Source organism: Corapipo altera, unplaced genomic scaffold (assembly GCF_003945725.1).
Source record: "Corapipo altera isolate COAL_440 unplaced genomic scaffold, ASM394572v1 23, whole genome shotgun sequence".
In the NCBI taxonomy this organism is placed as follows: domain Eukaryota; kingdom Metazoa; phylum Chordata; class Aves; order Passeriformes; family Pipridae; genus Corapipo; species Corapipo altera.
Window position 1 is genome coordinate 6245441 of NW_020884878.1, and position 26047 is coordinate 6271487.

Here is a 26047-nt window from a genome sequence, read left to right on the forward strand (position 1 = left end):
CCTCTGCTCAGCCCTGGTGAGATATCTGCAGTGCTGAGTCCCCTCTGCTCAGCCCTGGTGAGATATCTGCAGTGCTGAGTCCAGCTCTGGGCTGCCCAGGACAAGAGGAATGGACATACCAGAGGGAATCCAGTAAAGGGCAATGAAGGGACTGGAGCATCTGACATACACAGAAAGGCTGAAAAAGTCTAGCCTGAGGAGAAGGCTGAGGGGGATCTCACCCATGTGTACAAATACATGAAGAGATGGTGTGAAGAGTCAGACTCTTCTCAGTGGTACCCAGTGAAAGAGGCAATGGGTACAAATTGAAACACAGGATATTTCATTCAAACATAAGAAAAAAACCTTTTTATTGTGAGTGGGGTCAAACAAGGGAAACCATTGCCTAGAAAAACTGTGGGGTCTCTGTCCGTGGAGGTACATAAAGCCTGACCAGACACAACACCAAACACTCTGCTCTCGATGACCTGTTACCTTTATGTTAAAGATATGGAAATACCATAAAGTGAACCTAACTAAGCTTTTAAAGTGTACTAATGTATAAAAAAATGCCCAAAGCCCGCACATGGATTTCAGAAACCAGTTAACAGAAAACCCACTAGGCCATGGGTTTTCTGACACTGATGAGGCCATCAGCTTTAAGTTGAAAAATATTTGGGTTAACAAAAAGAGGTTTCTTAAGTTTCATAACTTTGACTTCCTTTTTTATCCACTACATATTCAGTGATGTTGAAGAATTTTTAATAAATTTCAACTCATTACATTTTATTTGTAGTTGCTTTACAACTAATATTAATTAAAAGCAACCTAAGCAGGAACCTAAGATCTAAAAAATAAGAGTTAAAAAATTGTCACATTCCAAAACATTGTCACAAGGTTCAAGTTTTTTCTGTGTTTCTACAATCTTACTCAAAAATTACTCTCTGTTACAGTTTTTACACATGAAACAAAGCCATCTTCTCAGATCAATATATAATCCCCAACTTGATTTTTGAAGTCTTAAAACCAAGTGAGTTTAATTAAACAAAACCTACAACTTACCTTCCCAGTATTTCCAGTAATTCTGCTATGCCATTGTGATGTTCTGTTTCATAAATAAACCTAAATAAATGAAAAGTTTTACTGGGTTACTGCTGGAGAGAGATACAATAACACCCAGATCCCCATCTAACATTACAAGCAGCTTTGACTTCCCATGTTCTAGTCACTCAATAAAAAGAAAACAGACACACACAGTGGAAAAGAAACTTTGTGGAAACAGAAATCATGAGCACACCAAGATGCTTTCAACCTTGACATTTGCTTACTCTTTTCCCCCACATTTAACAAAGCAGGACATACTTGAGCTTTTCCCAAAACTTGTATTTTATGCCATTTTAATAATGCAAAACTAAACACAGCAAACAATGTTTTAAATATTAAAATAACACGAGCATCTGGAATAATTAAATGCCAAGATTCAACCTTCTATAGCAAATGCAAGCACAACGCGAGGTGTTCAGTTACTACTTCTAGATCTAAAAAGCTCTTTGGCATTACAGATCTCTGTGGATACAAAAAGTTCTGTAATAAACAGAGGAAGTAAAATTTTCCTGAATTTTCTTTTGACAGAGGACTGTAATTCACTAGGCAATCACCTTCCCACACTTCTTCCCAATCATCTGAGTTTAAATTTAGTGAGAAAGTTCTATGCACACCTTCAGGTAATTTGCAAAGAGTTATAAAAATTTATACTCAGGAGAAAATAATTCCACTAATTTGAAAGCATTTTTTAATTTAAAAATTTGTCATAGGTTGACATATTAACAGCTACTTTTAATCCAGAATATTTGAAGTGACTATTTTTAATCATTAAAGAACCTTCCCATGCAATTCAGGACAACAATTCCAAGCAAAACTAAAGACAATGATACAAAAAGCTTTGAACTGAGTAAATAGGAACATAAAGGTTTAATAACTTCAAAAAAAATGTATTTTATTTCGGAAAAAAATAAGATTAAAGCACTATTGGGACAGAATTCATGCAATTGCAGTCAGTGACTAAGAGACAAATAAAGACCACACATTTCTTAGGTAAGTATAGTAATAAACTGATGTCTTGCAGGTAAAAGTATAATAAAGGAAAATATTTTGAAAAATTCTATGCATACTTTAAGAGCTTTTCATGCACAATGCACTAACTCAAGACAGAAGTTGAAACAACTTTCCTCCCTAGTGCTCCTATCCAAGTACACCAGTTTATACTTGGATGCAAAATTTTTAAGCTTCTGGCTCTGAAATATTATACAATTAAGTGAGTTTTTCTCTTGATTTTTTTTTTCTTTTCCTCCTACAATTTGGTAGTTGTGCAAATTATATAATCTTCCATATACATATCAGATTGAAAACATTTTTTATACAAACTACTACAAAGTTGAAATGATGACCAGGTCATTTTTGAGTCTTTCAAAAGCTTTGTACCAGAACTATCTCTGTTTGAAGACTTTGCTTCCATTATCTCTGAAAGTGCAAGAAGTGGCAAATAAAACCACTATTTATTGATTTATTTCACTACAATACACTCACTATAATACACTGTGATGCTGTTTTACCATCTGGTTCAGCTATTTAACCAAATTATACATTTTGGAATTAATCAAATAAAAGGTTTTGGGGGGGAAATTTACATCTTAAAGATACACGTGTATTTTTTCCTTGGGACATACTGACTCTTCACACGTCCTGCCAAGAGCAGTTGTCTGCAAGCCCATGCAGGCTCATTAATTATTTTAAAGTAGCTCCCCTGTATCTCTTCTAAAGGCTCAGCTGTGACCATAGGCAGGGGAGATCAGTTCCCTCTACAGCTGGTACTGCTGGGTGCCATTCATGAGATGGCACCAAGGAAGAGGCAGCGTTTTGCTGTTTTCTTAAAGGGGCACCACCATAAATCCATTCTGGGATGAAGTTGTAGAGAATAAGGGAAGCATGATGGAAGGAGTGTAAAACTGATACACAACATAGTTATTTGGAGAAAATAACTAAAACATCAAAATAAAAAAATTAAAACAGGCACCATAATCTTGCATTCACCCTGGACATAACAGCAGTAAAAATGCATTTCTAAAGATCTTTGATATTACAGTGGATTCATTTTTTATCTTCATTTTTTTTTTGTCTCAGGGATAATTCTACACTTCATTCTATGGCAGTTAAACCAATATTTCATGAGAACAAAACATTACATCTCAATTCTGAGGAAAGAAAAGGCAATAAATATGTTCCTTCAAGCGAATTACAGATCTCTCAGTAATTCGATTTCAGCTCAATTTCTGCCTTATGAAGAACTACACCTTATTAAGGCACTACTGTAATACAAATACTACTAGCCAATATGAAAAGAAAGCCTCACACAAGATACTAAACCACCCACTAAATAAATCATAAACTAACTCAAATTTCAGCTGCCAAATTAATACCATGTGCAAGACTACTCTAATTTAAATCTTCCAGACTGGTATTAATTATTGTTAGATGTAGCAATATTGGGTATAAACTTACTAAGAATCTTAAAAATTGCTAGCAGTGTCTTAAGTGTTTTAACTGCATACCTGATCACATGCACCATAGTACAATGATACTGACATACCTATAAAATATATTATTAATTTGTTTCCGGATGTAAGCTCTTAGGCCTAAAAATTTCCCATATATTCTGTGAAGAGTTGTTTTAAGAAAATCTCTTTCACGAGGATCTTCACTGTCGAAGAGCTCTAAAAGCTGTGAAGAGGGAAAAGAGATGCACTTTAACTGAATCTAATGTATTGTAAAAATAATTTAGAGCTTCAAGTTAAAAATTCTTTTTTTTACCTCACCTGTAATACAAACTTCTGATCAATATATTTCTTAGCTATATTAGGTTGAAAATCTGGAGATTCTAAAAACCTTAAGAAAAATTCATAAACAAGCTGGAAAAAAAAAAACAACAAAAAAATCGGTATTAGTCTTTTAAACAAGAAACCATTTTATAAGTATCACATTACTAAAATTACTAAGTAGTTGCTCAGACCTGCATAATGTTTTTAATTATATTTATCTATGCATCACACAGTAAAAGCTTTGCTCTTGCTCTCCTGACAAATTACAAGAACTTGAGGTTCTTTAAACTGCTGAAATTCTGCTGAGCTCCATCACTAGATTTTACTCAAATGACATACAGTAATCTAATATTTATCATGCCCAGAAGTATATGTTTTAAAAATTCTCTGTTCTTCTCTGTTTGTCACAGTACCTCTGAAAGCTCAAGCTCTGTCAGAGCCAGATCAAAGCATTCATAGTGACAAATGGAAGCTCATTTAAAATCTCAGCAGTTACATCTCACCACAAGAAACCATGAGCCTTTAACCTATAGTATAACTGTATTTTTTAAAAAAGATGATCAGTTTAAATTCGATAAACATATTTTGAAAATTGTATAGTAAAGTATTTGAGATAAACACATGACAAACAATTTTGAATAAATAAACAATGATTTTGTTTATCAATCTGAATTTTGTTTATCAATTCTGTAATCTCAGAATTCTGTTAGATTGTGATGTCTTAGTCTCCATGAAATACCTGTAGATGAGGCCATGCAGCTTCTAAGGTTGGTTCATCTTCCTCTGGATCAAATTCTGCTCCCGTTGGATTGGAAGATGGTGGTAATGTTCGAAACATATTAACTGCAAACTGAAATCACATGTGCCTTTAAGAATTTTGAAACAAGTGAATGATTAAAAAAAAGACTTCAAAGATGGTTTTGATTAAGAATTCCTTACATGAACTATTTTAATTAACATTTGCAAAAATACAAGCTATATAACACAGAATCTGAAACAGCGAGGAACATTCATTCTTCTTTAAAGACTTCTAACTTAAAAGAATGCTTTTCCATGCCGTACTCTTTAAAGCACAAAGCTACTGTCAAGATGTGTTTTATGAGGATATTGCTCTGATGTCTCTACACAAGACATGGTTTAAAAGCCCAAGCAAATGTATGTAAAATGTTTATACAAACATTTCGACTCATATGCACTTTATAAGGCCTTGCAGCAACTGGCAAAAGTAGAAGTCAGAATCAGAGATGCAAACCAAAGATTACTCACAACTATTCTTCTCTATGAAATATTACTGGTTTTATTTTACACAGTGGCTGTACACACATCGAAACATTTCAAAACCAAATTCCCCCCCCCCAGTGGTATTTCTCTTAAACCATGTCCATATACCTGACATCACAGGAGCACTGAAGGGGGGGAAACACACATCCTAATCCTTACATCTTTCACTTTTTTCTGAATTCTCAACTCCCTGAAAAACATTCAGCATCCTGATGGAAGTGGAGCAGACTGTAAACATGAATTGCTTTTCAAGTTGTTGATACACACACATATTTTTGTGTTTCCCAGTGCTTGTCTAGATGTACATTTGTACTACGGATGAACCAAAGCAGTACCCTTCACAAACCCCTCAAACGTGAGGAGAGTTTCCAAGTCTCTCATAAAGGAAAAAAAAAACCACCATTCCCTGTCACATGGAATGAAAACTTTTTTAAGAGGTCCTGTTTTTGACAGGACCAGTCAGCCCATCACTAAATGCATGCAGCTAGATTTTTTTGTTTTTAGATAAAAATACATAATCACAAATAATCACATTTGTATCAATCCACACAATGCATATAAACACGAATGCAAAGTAAAAAGCATCTGTCGTCTGAACAAAAAAATATTACATCATTTTTAGGAATAAATTTAACAAGCATTCTCAAGAGTAACCTTGCCTATAATGGTGCAACAGTTTTAAAAGGACTACAATATTCTATATTTTCACCTGGAAGGACAGCTAGCAAAACCAGCTGGCTTCACTGTGGATAAGAATGGAACAACTTGCTAGTGTTGCAAACGATTGTTCTCACACCCTGAGGAGTTAATTAAAACTTTCCTGTGTGTGCAAGTTGGGGGTTACTGTGCAAGTGTTCACTTTCTACACACTGCAGTAAGAAATCCTGAGAAAGCCTTTATCTGTACAGGCTGTCAGTACTGAAAAGAAATGAATTCCTCAATTCCAGTTGCAATCCAGAGTGTTCAGTAAGGCACAGTCATTGGTATGACACAACCAAATTGCTGAGTGAGTAGAAAAACGTCATCTATTTAGCAATGCAAGTGTGCCCAACAGAGACAGAGACTTCCTTGTTCTATTTTGTTGCTAACTCATCACCCATCCAGCACTGAGTAGTCTAAACTTACTTTTGTATGAAACAGAAAAAAAAAAGATCAATTCAAACTAGTATATGGTCTCAAACAGCCTCTGCTTCAAAGTGATTCTTTAAGACTAATGCCTCAGTCTCTCAGCAGCTTGAACACACTGCCCAAGACGGAGAAGCCTGCCAAAATAAATCCACAGGGGTGGGCTGTCCTGACCCTTTGCAACAACTGAGCATATTAGGTTTCGTAAAGAAATTCTCTTCAAGTCTATTTCTTCTTACAACACTGAAGTAAATTCTGTTTTCAAATACACAGACCATTTTGTGCTTATGAAAATACTATGATATTTAAAAATAAATTTTGGTAAACACTCACAATGACAATAGTGACTACACCAAATAGAGAGCTCTATCCTGCACAAAACTGATTTATCAAATCAGCTGCAGCTGGCTGCATGGACCTTCAGCATAAGGTGTATATATAGGCTCCATCTTAAATATACACTGCAAGTACTAGGAAGAGTTAACCTACACATTGTTATTGATATTCTATTGCTGTAACAGATTGGAAGTGTCTTTTTGCAAGCATTTAGAGTGGAAATGTACTCTAAGACTTTCAAGTCTGGCAAAGTAAGAGACAACAGGGCAGAAAAGCTGATTTGTCAAGAAAATGAAAATTCTATGCAGAAGGCTACATCACCAGGAGCAGCAGAAACATTTACAGAGCCTTTGCAAGAAAATCAGTATTTGGCTCAGCAAACATGCCAGTACAGGGCATCTCTAGGACCAGCTAGAAAGAAAAAAAAAGATCCCTCCATTGGCACTTGCACAGGACTGAATGCCTTATTTGAGGATGAAGCAAATAAAACATTATTTTGCATCAGTTGAAAGGTTCCTATGCTTTCAACCAGTACAGCTCAATTTAAGGAAAAAAACCATAAACCACACAAATCTGCGTTTACTTATAATGTGGCTATTCAGAATGCAAGGTCTACTCCAACATCACATTTAAAACCTATTCTTTATGCTACAATTTCAGTCTTTACGAATGTCCAAATTCTATCACAGATAATAACCACATGTGTCATACACACATTTTTATTGAGGTTTTTGGTGGTGGGGTTTTTTTCTTGGTTGGTTGTTTTTTTTTTGTTGGTTTTTTTTTTTAAATAGCATCAAAGCTTTCATGCTGATCATTTGAAGATTATTAGTAAGCTCTGAAGGATTAAGCCGTCTCAGTTTAAAGATGTTTCTTTGCAGAAGAATGCATTCCATGCATCTTTGGTGGGATTCTGGGAAAAGCAACAGAATGCCATATTTCCCTCTTCACATTCTGACTTCTTCTCATTAACACCTCCATTCCCAGTTTAAAATAAAGCTGTGAATTACCTATTAACTGGCAGGGCCAAGGAGCATGTGTTGTCCTGTCATCTCACATCTGACAGATGGTAGAGCAGACAGTGGGAGGCAGTATCAAACTGCATCAGCTAAATTTGCAAGGTGTACATTATATTCCCATGTAGGAAAAGTCATCCTGATGCTCTATTTTTTGTCATAATATTCCTTCATTCCAGCAACTGAGATGTAGGTTTGATTCACGCAAAGACTAACATATCAGAGTAATTACTATTTCAGAGAACTAAAAGTAAAGCTGATATATCTTCATGTTCCCCTTTTAAAAAGCATGGACACCAAGCAACTAACCACAAATACAGTGAAGATCTACAATCATCAGTGGTCTTCCAGGAAAACAAACCCAGGAAGTCTAGACTCAATACATAAAATTTGCAAGTGTTGTAAAGTAAATGGTAGAATAACTGGAATTTTTTAGATAAGAAAGTCCCAGGTTCTCACTATAAAGCAGAAAATCTGGAACATGTAAGGTGTTAGCAACAAACTTTTGTACATTTTAGTTTTGAGAATAGCAAATGAAAATATTTAAAACCCACAGAGTATTTTTTTCCATGAGCAGTGGAACCAAAGAAGTCTGATTTGATCTGTTTTGCATTTTATATCCTAGACCAACAGAATATAAAACTGCTCAAATCAAGCTGCAACATCTCTCAGTAAAGACAAAATCCTGAAATTCTCTTGTCTACTAAGCCACTGAAATTTAGGAAAATTTACATGAATTAACATCAGTGACTCCCTTACCTTTCTGTCAAATGGCTAACCTTTTTTTAACTTCTCAGTCTTTTGACAAACAGACAAGACAAGCTGCAAAGCCCAATTTCCTCTAAGGCAAATTTCCCAGAGAATTATAAATAAACACAGCATAACTTAAAAACATTCCCCTCCCCAGTTCCCCTCCCACCCACAAAATCCCACAAGCTCCCTCCCCCCCTCCAAATTTATGAAGCTTGAATCTTCATGAAAACTGGGCGAGTGAGCCAAAATTCTCTCTGTGCTGTTAGCACTGACAACACCTGACTTCAAAGGACATAACTTAGGAGGATGGGAGAATAAAAAAAAAAGGAAAAGCAAACAACCTGCATTTTTACCACTTTAGAGATATTTGCTGTAATGGTAGTCAAGCAACCTATTTTTCTGGTGGCCCATTTCATAAAATACTAGAGAATATTTTCAAGCAAGTAAGCATCAGACATATCATTACACATTTTCTCCTGCTTTCTGCTGAGCAGCCTGATGTGAGCAGCTCAGAATGAAGAGCTGTACAAACTGAAAGTCTGTGCCTTCTGTACTCATGTGACTCAAGCCAACCTAACAGCTAAATAGAGCAACAAGTAGCACACCTCTATTCACAGCAACAGCTGTTATTCTAGACCAAAGATAACAGTAAGAGACACAAAACACCACACCTGCAACCCCTCTCAAAAAAGAAATAAATCAAGCTCCCGTGGGTATAACTGAGCAGGTAGTTTTAATAATGCATGAAAAGTTGCAGTGAAAGCCAATTCAGTTGCTGAATAAAATTAGATCTGTTCCTACATGTCATATCATATTAAAAATGTAGTATTAGTCTATGTGCTTCACAAAAATGTTAACATCCAGAAGTATCTCATCTTCATCATTACTAAGGAAATTATTATGGGAACTTAGAAATAAGTCATATTTATACACTGTTGATCTACTTCTTTCTCAGAACACTAAAACTCTGAACACCTGCACACCCAGCACTGCCCCAGCCTCCTCCCAGCTCTCCTCAATACCTTCTGGCTGCTTAGACAGGGAAGTGAATAATTAGTACTGATGTTCACTTTCACAGTCCCTCTTAAAACGATCCAGATACTGCTCATCCTGCCCTGAGGTGGAAACCAGCATTAATTTGAGTCTGTATTCTACACAGTTAGCAACTGTCACAAAGTTCTACAAAACTAATATCCTAATATCCTGTGCTTCTGACAAGCTAGTACACAACAGAATAGTCTCATAAAGCCCTGTTTTCTTCAAAAGCCAACTTAAAAAAGCATATCTTCTTTTCCAAATAAGAACTTCTAATGGATGCTTTTCATCAAAAAATCAGACATTTGCCTACATGTCTTAGTTTTGAGAAGAGGTACTTATATTATACCTGAGAAATGGAACTTGTTATACAAACAGTTAATGAAAACATTTCCTTTCTCATCACATCTTTGCTTAGAAATATAAAAAGAACCTGAAAAGGACATGTCAGCTGGTTCTTTGAGGAAGAAAACACTCTTGAATCCATTCTAGAAATCAATTTTCCATAACTTTTGAAAAGGAGACTTAGGTTTAATATTAAATTATTAGCTAAGCCAGTAAATGAATATATAACTTAAAGACAAGACTTTACTGGTGGGTGAAAGGACGTGACATGAGCACTAGGAATTATAAAGAATAAAAGAGAATCAGATTATAAAGATAAGATCTCTTGTCAAAAAGAAAGAACATTTGAAGTTTTGGGAAAGGAATTACTATTAAAGTAAGTATTACTATTAAAGAGGTAACTTGTGAAATTCATTGCCCTAAGTGATTGGTCTACACAATATGTTAACAAAACCAAACAGAACTTAGACACACACATATATAGAGAGAGAATGTAAACATACATACAGACACAAACAAGTAACCTCCAAATTGTGAAGACTGGCAGAATGGCACAGTGAAGTTCCCATTTCTATGCCAACTACCAAGTCCACAAACTTTGCAAACTGAGAACCATTCTCAGTTCTGAGTATTTCTTAATCACTCATGATTTTACCAGAAATGCTATTCCTTCTTAACATAATTCAGTGGTAGTAGCAGCACATAACTTTTCAATGTCTCTTGGAAAAGTCTTCAAGTACACAAAGAAATTAGGTCTATTTTCCTTAAAATCCACACTGTCAATCCAAATGTATTGCCAACTTAGCAAATGTACACCTCAGTCTACACATACATGCCTGAAAGGAAGGTAATTATAATATTACTGCAGGAAGAATACAGTTGCTGCATCAGATGAACAAACAAAAAACACCTATCTGAATTTGACCAGTCTGAAAATACCAGTCCAGATGCCTTTACTGACAGTGTCTCTCACAGTACTGTGTAAGTCCCATGTGAGCACACCCCACACTCTTTAGAAGCAGTTTAAATTCACTGAAAGAACAGACACTGTGTGTTACCAGCCAAACCCTGGCAATTCAGGTAGCAGCCAAATTCTGCTGCAACATTTATTAAACTGACCAAAGTGCAGACTTATTACCACTAGTTGCATCTGAAAGCAAAGAAAGTATATACTGTCCTCAGCCAAATATACTCTGGCCATAACTGTTTGATGGAAGATAACTGCCTGTATTTCATCCCTTGTGCCTGCATTAAGACTTCCTGCTCAGAGCAAACACTAATGTCTGCCATCGGTATTCAAGAACTCATCATGAACTCCATTTTACCCAAATGAAGTCTCAGCAAGCTTATTCTCTTTCATATCTCTCCTTTCATCAGTGTCAAGTATTCCAAAACAAGCAATCAATTAGAAAAAACCTAGATTTAAATAAGCTATGAAAACATGGGAAAAGCCATGATCCCACATCTCCTCATTAACCATCCTCAATGCTTTGGGTGCTGGCATCCAGAGTTATGCATAAGCCTCATATACTCAGAAGTTCTCATGAAAATAATTTCTGTATCAGCAAACACTTATGGTTGATTTAGATAACAATCTTCAGAATAAGCAACATCTTTCATGCTATAAATCCTTGGAATCTTTGAAGAAGCTTCAAAGTCTCTAATTTGCAGGAGGACGTCTAAATTTGTTAAAGTTCATATTTATGTTAGAGCCGCACTGTTTTCTCAACCCCTAAAAAGTCATCCTAAGCTCTAAATTCTCAGGAAAAAACAACATGTTACACAGGGTAAAGAGTTTCTTGTAGGCTTATTAGTCAGGAATTTCAAAAGATTCTTTCTGTTCTCAGGGTACTGCAGACAACAGCTACAAGACCTCAATCCAACTGCTACTGCAGGCAACTGGTGTCTCGTCAGCACAAGAGCTGAAAGACTCTGCTGTAGTTTCATAGCCACCTCTGGGGTGGACTTTCACATGATAGAAAAATAAACTAGGTCTAGCTGGCTAAGATTTAGATAGTGAGAAGGCAGAAACAATGCAGGTCTGAATGGTTCACACAGCTTATTCCAGCAGAACCCTCATCTGCCGTGTATTTAATAAAGTCTGACTCATTTTCATCTCTGAACACAGAAAAAAAAAATCAATCTCCAAATAGGATTACATAAGATTAAGTGTCAAGGCGATCTTATTTCTAATCTTAGAATTTTTTCAAATATTCAGTTTTCCAATCTACATTTTGTTTAATAGCTAGATATATTTAACTTCCCTCCCCATTTTCATTAACACCTATTTTAAAACAGATTTGTGGGGAAGAAAAGCAATATCTTTTTTTTTAAAATACAAGATTTCATTTTTATGAACTTAAACCATAAGCTAATTCTGCTTCATACATGTGCCCAATTTCTGTCTTACAAAGACAGGAATCAACACTGGCAATGGGATGTCAAAGCCCTGTTATTATTTTGCAGATGTGCAAACACAGTTGATCTTTTATGAAGATTTCACTAAAATTTCTTGAGATAAACTGATACAGTTGAAGAAACAACCTTGCATTATAAAATAAGAAGTTCTCATTGTTAAATCACTTACCATATGTACTACTTCAGGGTAAATAGGTTCTGTAATCACATTGCGATTGTGTGTGATATATTCTACCATTTCACTTAAAGCTGCTCGTTTTACTTCCTTCCACTTTAGGTCACTTAGTGGATCAGAAACAAAGTCAAAAAGTACACAACATTGTCGTAACTTCTGGATAAAGAGCTTTTCTTGATCCGCAGGAGGAACATCTGAAAAGTAAAAATAATTGGTTATAAATTATATTGTAGTGGATTTCACTCGACTCTCCATTTTTACTTCCTGAAATGCAGTGTTTAAGAATACAAGCAAACTTTCTAAATCTTTGCACAACTTTCAGGAATATAATGGTCCAGACCACGAACCCCAGTGAAACACACTGTACATGACAAGATGATTTAACAAAATTGCAACAGTGATGCATACTTGCCTTTGCCAAAAATAGTTAAAATGTTAACTCCATGTTAAAAATACACACTTGAAAAAAATGCCTGCATGTGCTTTGTTTTTTGCTTAAGTAATCCCATGAACTGTTAAAATGACTGATGCATATGAAATTAAAGATTATACACAGCAAATACTTTCAGGATCAGAAACTAAATTTTCAATATTTAGGAAATACTGTAATAACTGGCCAGTGGTAAAGAAAGCAGTACCACATTTTGACAGCAGCAAAAATTTGTGTCCAGTTCCCATGGCCACTTGACTACAGCACTAAGACATGAAATGTGAACACAACACAGAAAGTCTGCATAAATTTACACCATAGAACAATTTATGTTTCTGCATAATGACTTTTTTATTGCTAGATATGAACTGCTAAGACAGTAATAGCATGTTACAAAAGAGTAGGACTGGATTGACTTTGTAAATAGTTCTGCAGTTTACTCCCATTTCTTCCAATTGATGACTTTTCTTTGTCCTTAGAGTATCATAAAATGCTAAAATTTTCTTACACAAGTAGCAAGAGCTACCATCAAGTATTTCAAGTGGTATTACTGAATACAAGCACACACGATCTAACACATGTATGTACAATCTAACAAAATCATTGTGCGACATATCTACAGTCCAGTTGTTTAGTTAAATACGAGTTGCTCTCCTTCTAAGTGCCTGACAAACTTCTCCTTATGATAACAAAATCTGGCATAGCTCCTCTCTCCCCAAGAGGAGCTGCTTTCAGAAGTATTTTTGTTTTAATAAACCTGGAGGACGTATTTGGTTTAAAACAGTTGGCTTTTTTTTTTTTTAAAGTTACGCACACTGAATTACTCTGAAGATTAATTCCAGTAAAAAAAACCCCCTATAGTAATAGCCCAGGAGAACATACAGAATAAAAATGTAGCATACATGAAAGAAACCACAATCAGTTACAGACTTCAGTGTCAGCAAGACACCTGGACAGTGCAGACGTCAAGAAGTAGAAAGGAAGTGCTAGATGACAGATGTCCCTAAATAGAGCAAAAACTTTCTGACAAATAAACCAAAATTCCTACCTAGTGTTGTGAACAAAGACACACGAATGTTGTATCTGAACACACACGCTTTTGTTTATTTGGATTAAAAACTATAGCAATGAATAATTTCTCCTGAGAAAACAACAACAACAAAAAGTATTTAATCAAGCAGTTTGCATACTGAAAGGCAGTCAAATTTATGACCTGAATGTAAAAAGTCTCAGACATGCAAAGTGGTTGGAGTGGCAAACTTTTCCCAATTAACTGTAAAATGGAAAGTGGTTCAACCTGAAGAGTAACAACAGTTACACATAGGGATGGATACCTGTGCTATGAATGTATACTCCACAAAATCCAAAGCCTAAATACAGACTACAATTATACAAGTAATGGACATACAATTACAGTGATTTACTGTACACTAACCTTAAAGGAGAGGAAGCATTAAAGATGTAATTACTACTAGTCACGAAAGTTAAAGACTGACAGCCACAAGGGTCAAGAAACACCCTCACCAAGGCAAGAGATCTCCCTTGCCATTTATTCTGAAGTCGTTATATCTCAGTCACTCTCATTATTCCATTTGAGAGATCTTTATACAGACTGAAAACCTCACGTATTTCTAAGGAACTGTGTTTTGTTTACACAGGTGAGATGCATCCTCCTCCTCTAAGAGTGTTCACACACAGCTTTCAAGTGTCCAGACCTCACATCTCTTCTGCTGCTTGTCTGGAGTACCTGCCATGAAACCAGGATCATCTTCACTTTTCAGGTTTGAAAGGATGATTGCAGCATGACAGAAAACAGGAGGTGGCTAAGAAGCTGAGTTGAGTAGGCCATACTTTTTGTGTAGAACATGTATGCACAACTGCAGAGGAACTCTAGGACACCCTGACAAGCCATTTATCCTCAGCCACGTGCCAGGGACTACCTGGTTATGTTCTTTCAGTTAAATGCATTGTGATTTCCAAATCACCATTTCAATTAAGCGAAAACCCCCCACATCCAGTTGCTTAAGTTAACTGACACATTTGAAGAGAATGTCATCAGGTAAAAAAATTCCATACTTGTGCAACTCTGGTGCTCCATTCCCCAGTGACTATGGGAAGGCCACAGTTATGCAGAAGCTACTCCTTAAAATTACACCAAAACTGACATTTGGAGCTATTCACTGAGCAATGTTTTTAAAAAAAAACAAACCCAACCAAACTAAACCCAAGCAGATCAAACACCCCCTCAATCAAATAAAATAAAATCCCCATATATTCCACTTCCCCTCCAATTGCTAGCCACTATTTACATAATGTTCACAGCACTTGTTTCTAAACAGTAGCACGAGAATAATCTTAAGACTTTTTATTCACTCCAAACACTTATCCCTTATCACTACTCACACTTCAAATGAGGACCATTTCTGGTCTTCTACTGGAACAGAAATATAGCTCTTCAGAATCAGAAGAGAGGTCAGTCTCACACTTGGACTAAATGTCCAGTAATTCCTAACACAGATCTACAGAAATATTATTATGGCATATTTTATGCCTAAGCTTTTATCCTACTGTCCTTTTTGTAAGATAGAAATATACACTGGAAAAAGTACCAAAAGAAGGAAGGTACTACAACAGCAAGATAAGTCTCTGGACTGAGGGATCAGCTTTTTGTCTTGTTTGGGTTTTTCAGAGATTTTTTCAAGTTGCACAATCTACAGAGATGCAAGCTCTACCCCTTCTGTTTTAACACAGTATTGATACAGAAATAGCTATTCAGTTTAACATTTTCTACATCATCTTAGACTATGGTCTTGCCATGAACTTGTCTATATACTGATGAGTATAAAATAAGTTACTTTCCACTGTATCATTGATGCCAGCTGTGCTTTTATATCAGACTAACTAGACCAGTGTCTCACTCTGAAAGGCAGCACTTTCAGTCCATACTGCTGTTTGAAACAGTCAGGGAAAGATCAGGTACTCAGCTACCGACTGCCTTAGCAGAACACAAATGATTGGCTGGAAAAGCTTTAATTTAAACACTTAACTTTGAATGGAAACAGATTCCTTGGAAGCTTCAGGTATGCCTTCAGCCATTCCTACTGCGAGTGAAAGGTGAATGACCTCACTGCAAACAGACTTCGCCCAGGGAACTGTCCTCATTCTCACTTGCTGCTCAGACAGGATGTGGCATCATTTTGCACCCAGAATTTACCAGTAAACTACAGCCCCCTGAGAAGGCACTATTTTTTTGTAATATACAGTTTAGCTAAAGAACTAAAGCATTGCTAATATTCTAACAAATCGTTTTCCCTGTCTTCATATTAAAGCAAATTATGCCTGGTTTAAGAAAATTAGGAAAAGTAAAAATAAACGAGAAGAGACCAAAGTTCAGGCTTTAAGTGCCGGAACATATGTTTAGTTTTCTATGACACATGAATATTTGTGCATTGTGGGACTGTAGAGACTTACTGTTCTCTGAATAACATTTTTTATGTTCCTTCAAATCCAAAAATTAGATTTTTAGTTTTGTGTTGTAACTGTGACATCACTGGGCACTGGTGATTGATCTCCCCACCTTTTTCATTGAAGGTCATTTTTCTATGATAACAGTGTAACTTAACAGTTGCTGGATGGAGGTCAAAATGCAAAGCAGGACAAGCAGGTGAACCAGAGATGTCACACAAAACAGCTGTTTTCTAGTACAGATTGGAACTGAAATAAAGCTAGAAATTTCAAGTTTTAGGTCACTCCTCACACAAAGAACAGATGATATAATTTCTACCAAAACCCACAATCTGTGGTCATTAAAACTCACTATGTTATACCATTTTGAAAGCAGAAAAAAAGAGACATGGTTGATAATTTACAGAAAATACACATAGAAGAGAAAATTCATCTCAGTTGAGTGAACACTTTTTTGCTCACACATAAAGGCTTGGCAGAGGCACCAGTTTTGCTTGGCTGACAGGTCCCCATTTCCTTGAAAGAAAATGAGCTCTTTTTTTTCTTTAAAACTATCAAATGCCCACAGCTACCAATCAGATTATGTGCACACACAGTAAATAAAGCTCCTCTCATTTTGAGCGGGCAGTTAGATTTTTTAACACAGAAACACACACAGAAGTTTAAGTCAAAGAATACACAAACCGCCACAAAAAGGAGAAGGAGTATGTGCAAAAACAAGGTCATAGAAGAAGAGACTAACTAAAAATCATATGCTGAAAGTAACTGCTTCCTTAAGACACTGGTGTAGAGCAAGAGTCTGAGCATGTAAGATGACTCTTACTTGCAAGCAGACAATATACATTATGAAACATGCCTGCAAACCTAATGAAGGACTAACATTTTTAATGATACGGAAAAACAACCTTTAATTGTCTACTGTGGTGCTACTCAGAACGTATCTCTAAATATATTGGTAACAGGTCCCTTCTGCTGGTCAAAAGTATTTGTGCATTTCAAAATATCACGTTCATTGGCATTTCAAAAGTGCATTTCAAATTTCATGTTCATTGTCAAAAAAGGCAGTATTAAAGCTTTAGTGAAGCTTTGTAATTTGCACTGTATAGTTGTACGTCAACAAGGGGAATCCAATATCTTGCAATGTTCTCTTAAGATATTTCAGTTGACAGTACCATGGCAGCATTTTTTCACAGAACAGAGCTCAGTATCTTGGGTAAGAGAAGTGGAAATTGCCAGACATGAAGGCAGAGGAACTAAGAAGTACAGAAAAAACAATATTATCTGTCAAAACATAGATTTACCAGAATTAGCACTTTTTCCAGAATTAGTGCTCAAGTCCTTAAAAATGAGAAAAATCAGAAAAAACCTAGAAAAATACTAAAAAAGTTGGTCTAACATTTGATAAAATCTCATTTAAAATATTTACTTTATTTAGAAATGGTTTAATTACCATTCTGATTCAAAGCATGGAATACTGTTCTGGAATAATTTTCACTGCATTTCTATTATTTGACAAAGTCTTTATAGTTTTCACTGATTTTACTGAAATCTCGATGACAATAATTAATACTAGTTAGAGATGACACTCTCCCAGTTAACAGTATTCTACCTTAATATGTGATATTGGAAATAAGTGGGTGGCACGTGAAAGAAAACTTCTCATTCATGCACGGATAAGTTTAATTAAAGCTATTACTTCTAGCAGCACATAAAAATAAACTCAAGGAATACAAGAAAGTACTATAATTATATACAATACACTTTATACTATAACTAGCTACCCTAGCAGTGAGAGTTTGGCTGCAGATAAATCAATGCAGGCAAGATGTTGTAGGGATACATCGGGCTAGTGAATACACAGAACATACTGCTGTTTATATTCTTTTATTTGGAACATTATTGACCCTGCAGAAACATTCCTTTGCCAAAAGAAATGCTTAAAACAAGAGAAATGGCCACAGCAACCAAAGTCACAGGAACACTCATGGAAAAAGAGTCCCTGTATTACTCTCAAGAGAGCATCACATATAAACATTTTTAGTGGCACAGAAGAGGAACAGACTTCCACTCTTTAGTTCACTATTGAAGGAAAATAAAGGCATGCACATGTTAGTGAAGTAAAGTGTCATTAAAGAATGCAGGCTTACTCTGGAAGAATTGAGCTGTAAGTTTAAGGTCCTTCTCCGATTACCATGTATGATACCTGTTAACATTCCTACAGAGCAGCTCTCAATGCTTTTTTTTTTTTTAAAACACTTAGCACATTTCCCATTGGAAACAGGACACTGAAGATTAGATAGACTTTCATTCTGATCTACAACAAGCTCCTGATTCCCAAATAACTTCTGACCAGTAATTAAAAATATTTTACAAGTACTTAGAGCTTCCATAAGGTTTACAAGAAAACACTCACTACTCCAACCAGCTATTATCATAGTAAAGCTCTTTTGTTTGAGGCCATTTAGAAGGGTAGGTGGATGCAGGAGGGAAGTTCCCAGCCTCAAGCAGTACTTGGTCATCCAACTGAAACTTCCTAAGTGTGACCCTCGTCTGCATCAGCTGCTTTTGTGCAGCCCCATGACGATCCAGGTATTCAGGAGAGGGGGGAATGAGAACCAGCTGCAATCACAGGCTATAATGTCCATGCCTTTGCATTCAGGGAACTGAGCTGCTGCTGCCAGAAATACCTTTTGGCTGTTCTTCAGAAACAGAAATTTCTACAGAAATTTGTAATTGAAAAAAAACCTCTCTGCTTTTCATTTCCCTGCATTTGGAAAAATTGCACTGTTCCTAACTGCTGCTGCTTCATAATTGGTAACACACCTGAAAGACTGACACCCAAAACATGATAACTACTTCCCTAAATACTGATAAAAAATAAGTTTTAAAAACTAATCCTTATCATGTGTCCAAATCTGGGGGCTCGAACACAGGAAGGATGTGGACCTGCTGGAGTGAGCCCAGAGAAGGGTGATGAAGATGCTTAGAGGGCTGGAACATCTTATCTATGAAGACAGGATGAGAGAGCAGGGATTGTTCTGGATAAAACAAGAACCTGGGGAGACCTTATAGCATCTTCCAGTACCTAAATGTGCTACAAGAGAGCTGGAGAGGAACTTCTTACAAGAGCATGTAGGGATAAGACAAGGGTAAGGGCCTTAAACTGACAGAGGTCGGGTTTAGATTAGATATTAGGAAGAAATTCTTTACTGTGAGGGTGGTGAGGCACTGGAACAGGTTGCCCAGAGAAGTTGTGAGTGCCCATCCCTGGAAATGTTCAAGGCCAGGTTGGATGGGGCTTTGAGGAACCTGATCTAGTGGAAGGTGTCCCCACCCATGGCAGGAGGTTTGGAACTGGATGATATTTAAAGTTCCTTCCAACCCAACCCATTCCATGATATGATTGTATGATACAGAAGTGGGGAGGGGGAAGGCAAGAGCAACATGGAATTCATTAAGGTACACAGTATTTAACATTGCTGGTTTCCACATAAAGAAATCTCTTGGCTAAATTTTCATTCAGAACAGTGGCTTTTCATTGGATTATGAGAATTCTAAAGTAATGTTTTTTCCATGTAATGGAAAACAACTCAAAAGGCAAGGGCTGTTAGAATCAAATAGCCATTATCAGACTAATTAAACAGCAACTAAAAAAAAAAAAAAGACACCACTGCAAGAAACCCAGGGAATAAGAGAGCCTGAAAGGAATGAGAAGCACATGTTTTGTCAGTCCTGGAGTGGAGCTCAAAACAGGTGCTTTACAATACTAATCCCCTCTGAAAGCTCCAGTCCTTGGGGAATCCAGTGCTGGTGGCAGCTATCTCCTAACTCCAAGATTACACTGTGGTTTTGAGGATAGAGGAACTAAGTAATGACATTTAACTGTCAAAGATTTGAGATGGGAGATTTTAAGGACTGACTGATAATGAAATAGGAAAAAAGCCTGCTGTCATTTTAAACTATTTGGTATAATTTTTACACACTAAACGACCTGAGGCACTGAAATTACTGCCAATACCTTTTTTCCAGGTGCACATCATAAGTGTAATGATGGTAAAAGTAGATCAATAGTGAATAATATGCGCATCAAATTATCTAATAATTTTTCAAAAGTGGACCAACACCATGCTGCACCAAGTTCCTGCTTTACAAAGAGCTTTATCAGAAGTCAACTATTTTCTTAGAAGCCATAAGAAATTAAAGAAAACCCTTAAGAATATATTTGTAATCATATTTAAGACAAATAAGGATTTTTAGACTATATTAAAATGCTTAAAAATAGAAAGTGAAGTGTAAAAGTGGTAACTGTATAAATACTTCAAAGCATAAAGAGGAAAAACAGGAATGCTTATACAGGAAATGACATGTGAAACAAGCCGAAATGGGCTTGAGCTAATGAAATGGAAGTTCCACCTGAAAATGAGGCAGAAAAATGACAGGGAGGATAATCAAATAGACAATGGAAGAAAAAAGTGTCTTAACAGGGAAGAGAAACCAAACCCATAAGGAATTTACAGTAGAGCTTTTTAGCATACATACAGTTAATATGACAGCACAATTCATTTTAAACACAAAATACTAAGAGAAAAATCCTCCATTTCCTAGCCAATAGAGTGTACTTCAATCCATTCTCACAGTGTAAAAACACAGTTATGCAACATCTTCGACTGCATTTGAAAACTTTAAAATTGTTTTAAAATATATGCAACAATCTCTCTGAAAAAATGAACCACTACAGTGGTGAGGCCAGACTTGAATTTTGTTCTGTAGCATAACTGAAGGGCATGGTGTAACTCAGAAGATTTACATTAAGTAAACTGAAGAAAAACGTGAACTGCTGAATAAACTCTGCCACTTTGGACACTTGGATGAAATAAGTATCAGCTAATCGAGCCTAAACATCTGCTATAAACACACCCAAACTCCACACACCACCCCCTAATTCTAGTCAGATACTGCTCTCAAGTTTGAATAACTTATCAATGGTACCTGTCACACATCCATGGTAAACATCATTCAAGGAACAACAAACTGCCAAAACGCAAAACAACTTGGTTCCCTCTCCAGAGTCTATCAGCCTGCTTCCTCCTCTCCTCGCTCCCTGTACATATGTTAAACCTGGGGGTTGCTTTCTCCATGAAAAAACAGGTGAATTCAATGATGATACTTAAAATAATCACTAATAGATATCACAAGCTGGGTCATGTGTTGGCTTAGAAATAGATGACACAATAAATTACAAAGCATGAAGAAAAGCCACACTGCTGGTTCTCCACAGTCAAACTGAAGTGTTTCATACCCCAGTGCAACCTAAAGCAAATGCCCAGTCCCTGGGCAGTTATGAGCTTGGGTTACAAGCACTTTCCTGCTTCTCTAACGCTGACATTGATTTTCAAATTAACAAAAACTTTCATAATCCTTCCTTGATGACAACTTTGAATCTGCTTTCTAAATTCTCCACTCTTTTCAATATTAGAAATAGGACGGGGAATAGGCCTTTTGAAATGTCTATTCATAGGAAGAGCTCAAACAGATCACTCAGAGCTGAGATGCAAACTAAGGTCCTGAATGGCTGACGAACATTTAAAATCACCCCAAGTCACCAAACAACATTAAAAATTCCAGCAGTCATTACAAGATATGCAAAAGTATCACCGGAAACTGCCAGGACTTCTGTGGTAATGTTAAGAGCAATTTCTTAATGGACTTAATAGATTCTAACTTACATCCCCTGTATGGGTTTTTTTGTGTGTATTTTGGATTTTTTGGGGATGGAGTAGGTTTGCTGGGGAGGCTTGGTGGTTTTTTTTTTCTTGTTTGCTTGGTTTTCCTTTGTTTGGGTTTGTTTTTTTTTGTATTCCCTGGAAAAAACCTATCTTCCAATTCAGTTTATGGTTTTCCACATTTTTTGGCATAAGCAACTCTTCCTTAGTCCCATATGCCTGTGAAATTTAGGTACCCAGTATCAGGTGATACAGGTAAAAGAAACGGTCAAGCACAACAGTGACAATGTTTTGGGAAGAAGAAAAAGAAATATATTTAGAACTAGGTCAGTAACTTGCTTAGCAGCCAATGCTGGCTGACCATGTCAAATGCTAACAGCACTTACAGGCAATTCCCTCTTAGGAAATAAAGTTACTTTTCAGCAAGGAAAGTTTTGATTCAAATACAGTAGAAAGCCAATCATGCCCATTTTAAAATGTAATAAAATACCTGCTTTCAACATAACCATATTTTAAGAAGATTAAAGATACAATATACCTGCTCGCTTTATCAGGAATTAAGTGCATAATAATTTCCCATTCAATCCAAAAATCATTCCTGCACAATCCAACATTATTTTCTTCATATCATATTTGTCTGAAAACACACACGTTTCCTTCAAACAAATGTCTCCAGTCTCTGGTCAAACTAATCTCCAGTCTCACAACAGAATTCTAGTAAGAACAGAAAATGTACCTATTGCCAACAGCATCCCTAACAGAGTATATCCCTTAACTGCCAGAAAAACTGACAGTCTGCTAATAATTTCCACCCCTCTCACACAGCAGAAAGAGTGACTTACAGTATGTAACACATTTAAATTGGACCCTCCAATAAACCTGTAAATTTACAGGGCACAAACAAGTTGCTTGGTTGTATTAACTATGAATCCAAAACTGATCCACTACTGCATGTCCAAAAGTCCTAGACATGTTTAGACATCTCACTCCCAGCACATTTCCCAAAACATTCATTATTTTATTTACATTGTTGCTTTTTAAATGAAGATTTAGACGTGCAATGAAAGCAATTTGTTTTAATTTCTTCCATTTAAAAAAAAAGCTTTAGGGTGCTTTATTCTTGAAGCTACATTTATGATTATTGAGTTTCCAATATGGAGTGAGAAAAGTTATGCAGTGAAGTATATAGTCAAAATTTTACTTCTGAGACAATGCATTTATTCCAATTCAAAGGTCAAAAAAAAAATCTTAATTTCCTACAGGGACAAGAACAACTCAGAAGTTTTTACAGCATGCAAATAACAGACAGTCCTCAAAGAACCCCTGTGCATAAATTTTTGGGTTTTAAAACACGTTATATAGAAAATTGGATGTAACAGCAGCAAGAAGTATAAAAACATTCCGAGAATAAGTTAGAAGAAAGAAAGAAAGAAAGAAAGTGTTATGACTAGAACGGTTACAGTTTGTTTGGAAAAAATTTTAAAGAAAACTTATAACCAAAGGACAGAAAACTTTTTCCCCCCCAGGTTTTGATAATTTTGTTCAAGTTTTCTTTCCAATATGACTTGAATGAAGGGAGGATACTTTTGAAACATCACTGACATAGTTATGTGTTCACTTTGAATATAAAAGCAATAGCAGAATCTGGTTCTAGAGGCTATGTGAAGCCACACAGCTGGTAGCTTTAATCCAAATTAAAAGTCTTCCATTAAAATTCTCAAAATGAAAAAGTGTTTCAAATTAGTAGACTGCTGCAAACAACTAGGAAAGTCCAAAATGAACAATTTTTAAATTCACTTTTACAATTAACATTTCATGTTTAATTTTTATGTTGTGTACCTTATGAAGAAAATATTTACTTCATAAAATCCAGATTGTTACCAGTAGAAATTACAAAACTTGACACAAAGCTGTCACTTCCAGTATTGATAACAACCCAGAGTCAGACCTCAGCTCTAAGTTTAACTGCATGTGAAAAAGAGAACTTAATTGCAAGCTATAGCAGAAACAGTACCACGTGATTTGTACGTGAATTAAGTGGAATTGATTGAAAGATGTGCAGATGTGCCTTTAAAACACCCCATACTCAACGTGCACACACAATGGTGCAGGGGGAGGACAAGCACCAGCCCCTTAGGCTGACAAGACTCTGCTTTCACTGGTACAAGGTGTTTACCTCTGGCATAAAGGTTAGAGCATAAAGGCCACCTCTAACAGATGAACATCTTGTCTGCATAAGGTGTAAATAATCTATTAAACATTTCTGGTGCTCACTTAATCTGAGTGGTTTACAGTGTGGTTTTAGTAGCTAACAGTATTTGATAGTACAAGGCACAAATTAGCTGATTTTACAGAAGTTTAAATTAATTATTAAAAGTTTTGAACAAAAATGGAAATAAAAATTTTGCTCAGAAACAGATGATGCTTAATTTTAACTTTAAAATTTATTTCATAGCAAAAATCACAAAACATTATGAGTAAAAATTGGAGGACACATGCATTTATGCCAGTACAATTCTGCTCCCTTGAAAGGGCATGCAAGTCACCCCATGAGTTAGTAAATGCAATGGAAAAATTCCAGCTGACTACCTTCCTATAATTTCATGGAATTTTCAGCTCAACAAAAAGTCCCCTCTAGAAACATATTATAGTTTTGACTTAGATATTTTACATGCAGTATGAACACTTAACAGTCTCATTGTTTCCAGCAGCAGAACCTCTACCTACACTCTCTATATAGGCAAAGGGTCTACACAAAGGTAAAAGCAACCCAACAAAGTCAAAAAAGAGTGACAGAGAACAAAGAGTAAAGGCAGTAACAAGGTAAAAGATACCCTCTGACACAAAGCTATGCACGGTAAGTGGAGAGTTAATAAGCACATCACCGTGTTAAACACAGCAGGAGAGAGAGATAACTAAGCAATCTCCTTTAAATCTGCTCTTGGTCAAGTACTAAAAACACTCTCCATGAGCTTCTTGGGTAGATACATTAAAAGCCCATCAGTCAATGCCTGAATGTCCTTTGAAAAAATCCAGCAAAACCGTACAAGAAGTAATACAATAACAGAGTAATTCGTACCAATATGAGTCCTTTGACAATTCAGGTGATTAGCTAATACTGATAAAACATTTCACAATTTTATATATACAAGAGGCCTGGGTTCACTAAGAAGACAACTGCTGCTTGTCCTTGAGGAAGATGGTCTTGCTTCTCCTTTTTGAGGCAATGCTTATCTAAAGGAACAGTGGATGGGTTTCAAAACTGACAATTCCATACAAGTCATTAAGCAGGTCAAAGAGCAGCAGTGGCTGAGAACTTTCTAAGAGATATCGGAAACTTGCAGCAAGATGGGCAACTATGAGCTCCAGGAGTCAGGCTGAGTACCAATGAAGTCCAGGTGGCTTGGAAGGAAAATAACAATCCATACACAGGGTTGATACCTGTTCTCACCCCTTCAAGTTACCAAATTATAACTGGCTGATAGGGGAGAAAAGGGAAGAACAAGTATTTTTATCTCCTTTAAATCTCAGCTGCAGTTTATCCATTAGGTCCAGAACCAACAACAACTAGGACCCACAAGCAGTACAGAGGTTGCATGCTGGCCATGGGAAATCCCATTTATTGGATTGGCAGGGGAGAAAACAGTTTTAAAAGTCTTCTGCACAGGCATATTTCCACAAAGGTATAAACAAGCCTTAAATTTCAAAATTTAAATTCACTCAAAGAGAATTAACACGATTCATCACTGCAATGGAAGCGCCTCTAAAAAAAAAATTAATATGACTCTCTATGTATCTTCCCAGGAAGACTTTGCTCACTTCTCACGACAAAGAGAGACTGTTTACTACATTTAAATGTGCTAAAGAATTAAAGGAAATTAATATTTAAATAAACATATATGTTCAGACCAATTAAGTTTATCATCCTTAAAATAACCTACTTATGTGGAAAGTGCAAGATGCATATGAAGGTGAAGATCATAGTTATACAGAAAATACAGAAGGAATAAACCAAATTCATTTTTCACTGCAGAACACAATAACAGCAAAAAATCAGTAGCGTGAAAAGTGACTTTACGATTTTTAGGTAT

The 26047-nt window shown here is 36.1% G+C and overlaps 1 protein-coding gene across 1 annotated transcript in view; it reads right to left on the reverse strand.

The window, feature by feature from the left end:
- PPP2R5C (protein phosphatase 2 regulatory subunit B'gamma) overlaps positions 1 to 26047 on the reverse strand; it is a 50071-nt gene that overhangs the window by 17656 nt on the left and 6368 nt on the right. The window contains exons 2-6 of the mRNA XM_027637775.1: positions 12333 to 12532; positions 4594 to 4704; positions 3852 to 3944; positions 3626 to 3756; positions 1042 to 1101 (exon numbers count right to left, since the gene is read on the reverse strand). Of these exons, the coding sequence (XP_027493576.1) occupies positions 1042 to 1101; positions 3626 to 3756; positions 3852 to 3944; positions 4594 to 4704; positions 12333 to 12532 (595 nt within the window). The remainder of the gene's footprint in view (positions 1 to 1041; positions 1102 to 3625; positions 3757 to 3851; positions 3945 to 4593; positions 4705 to 12332; positions 12533 to 26047) is intronic.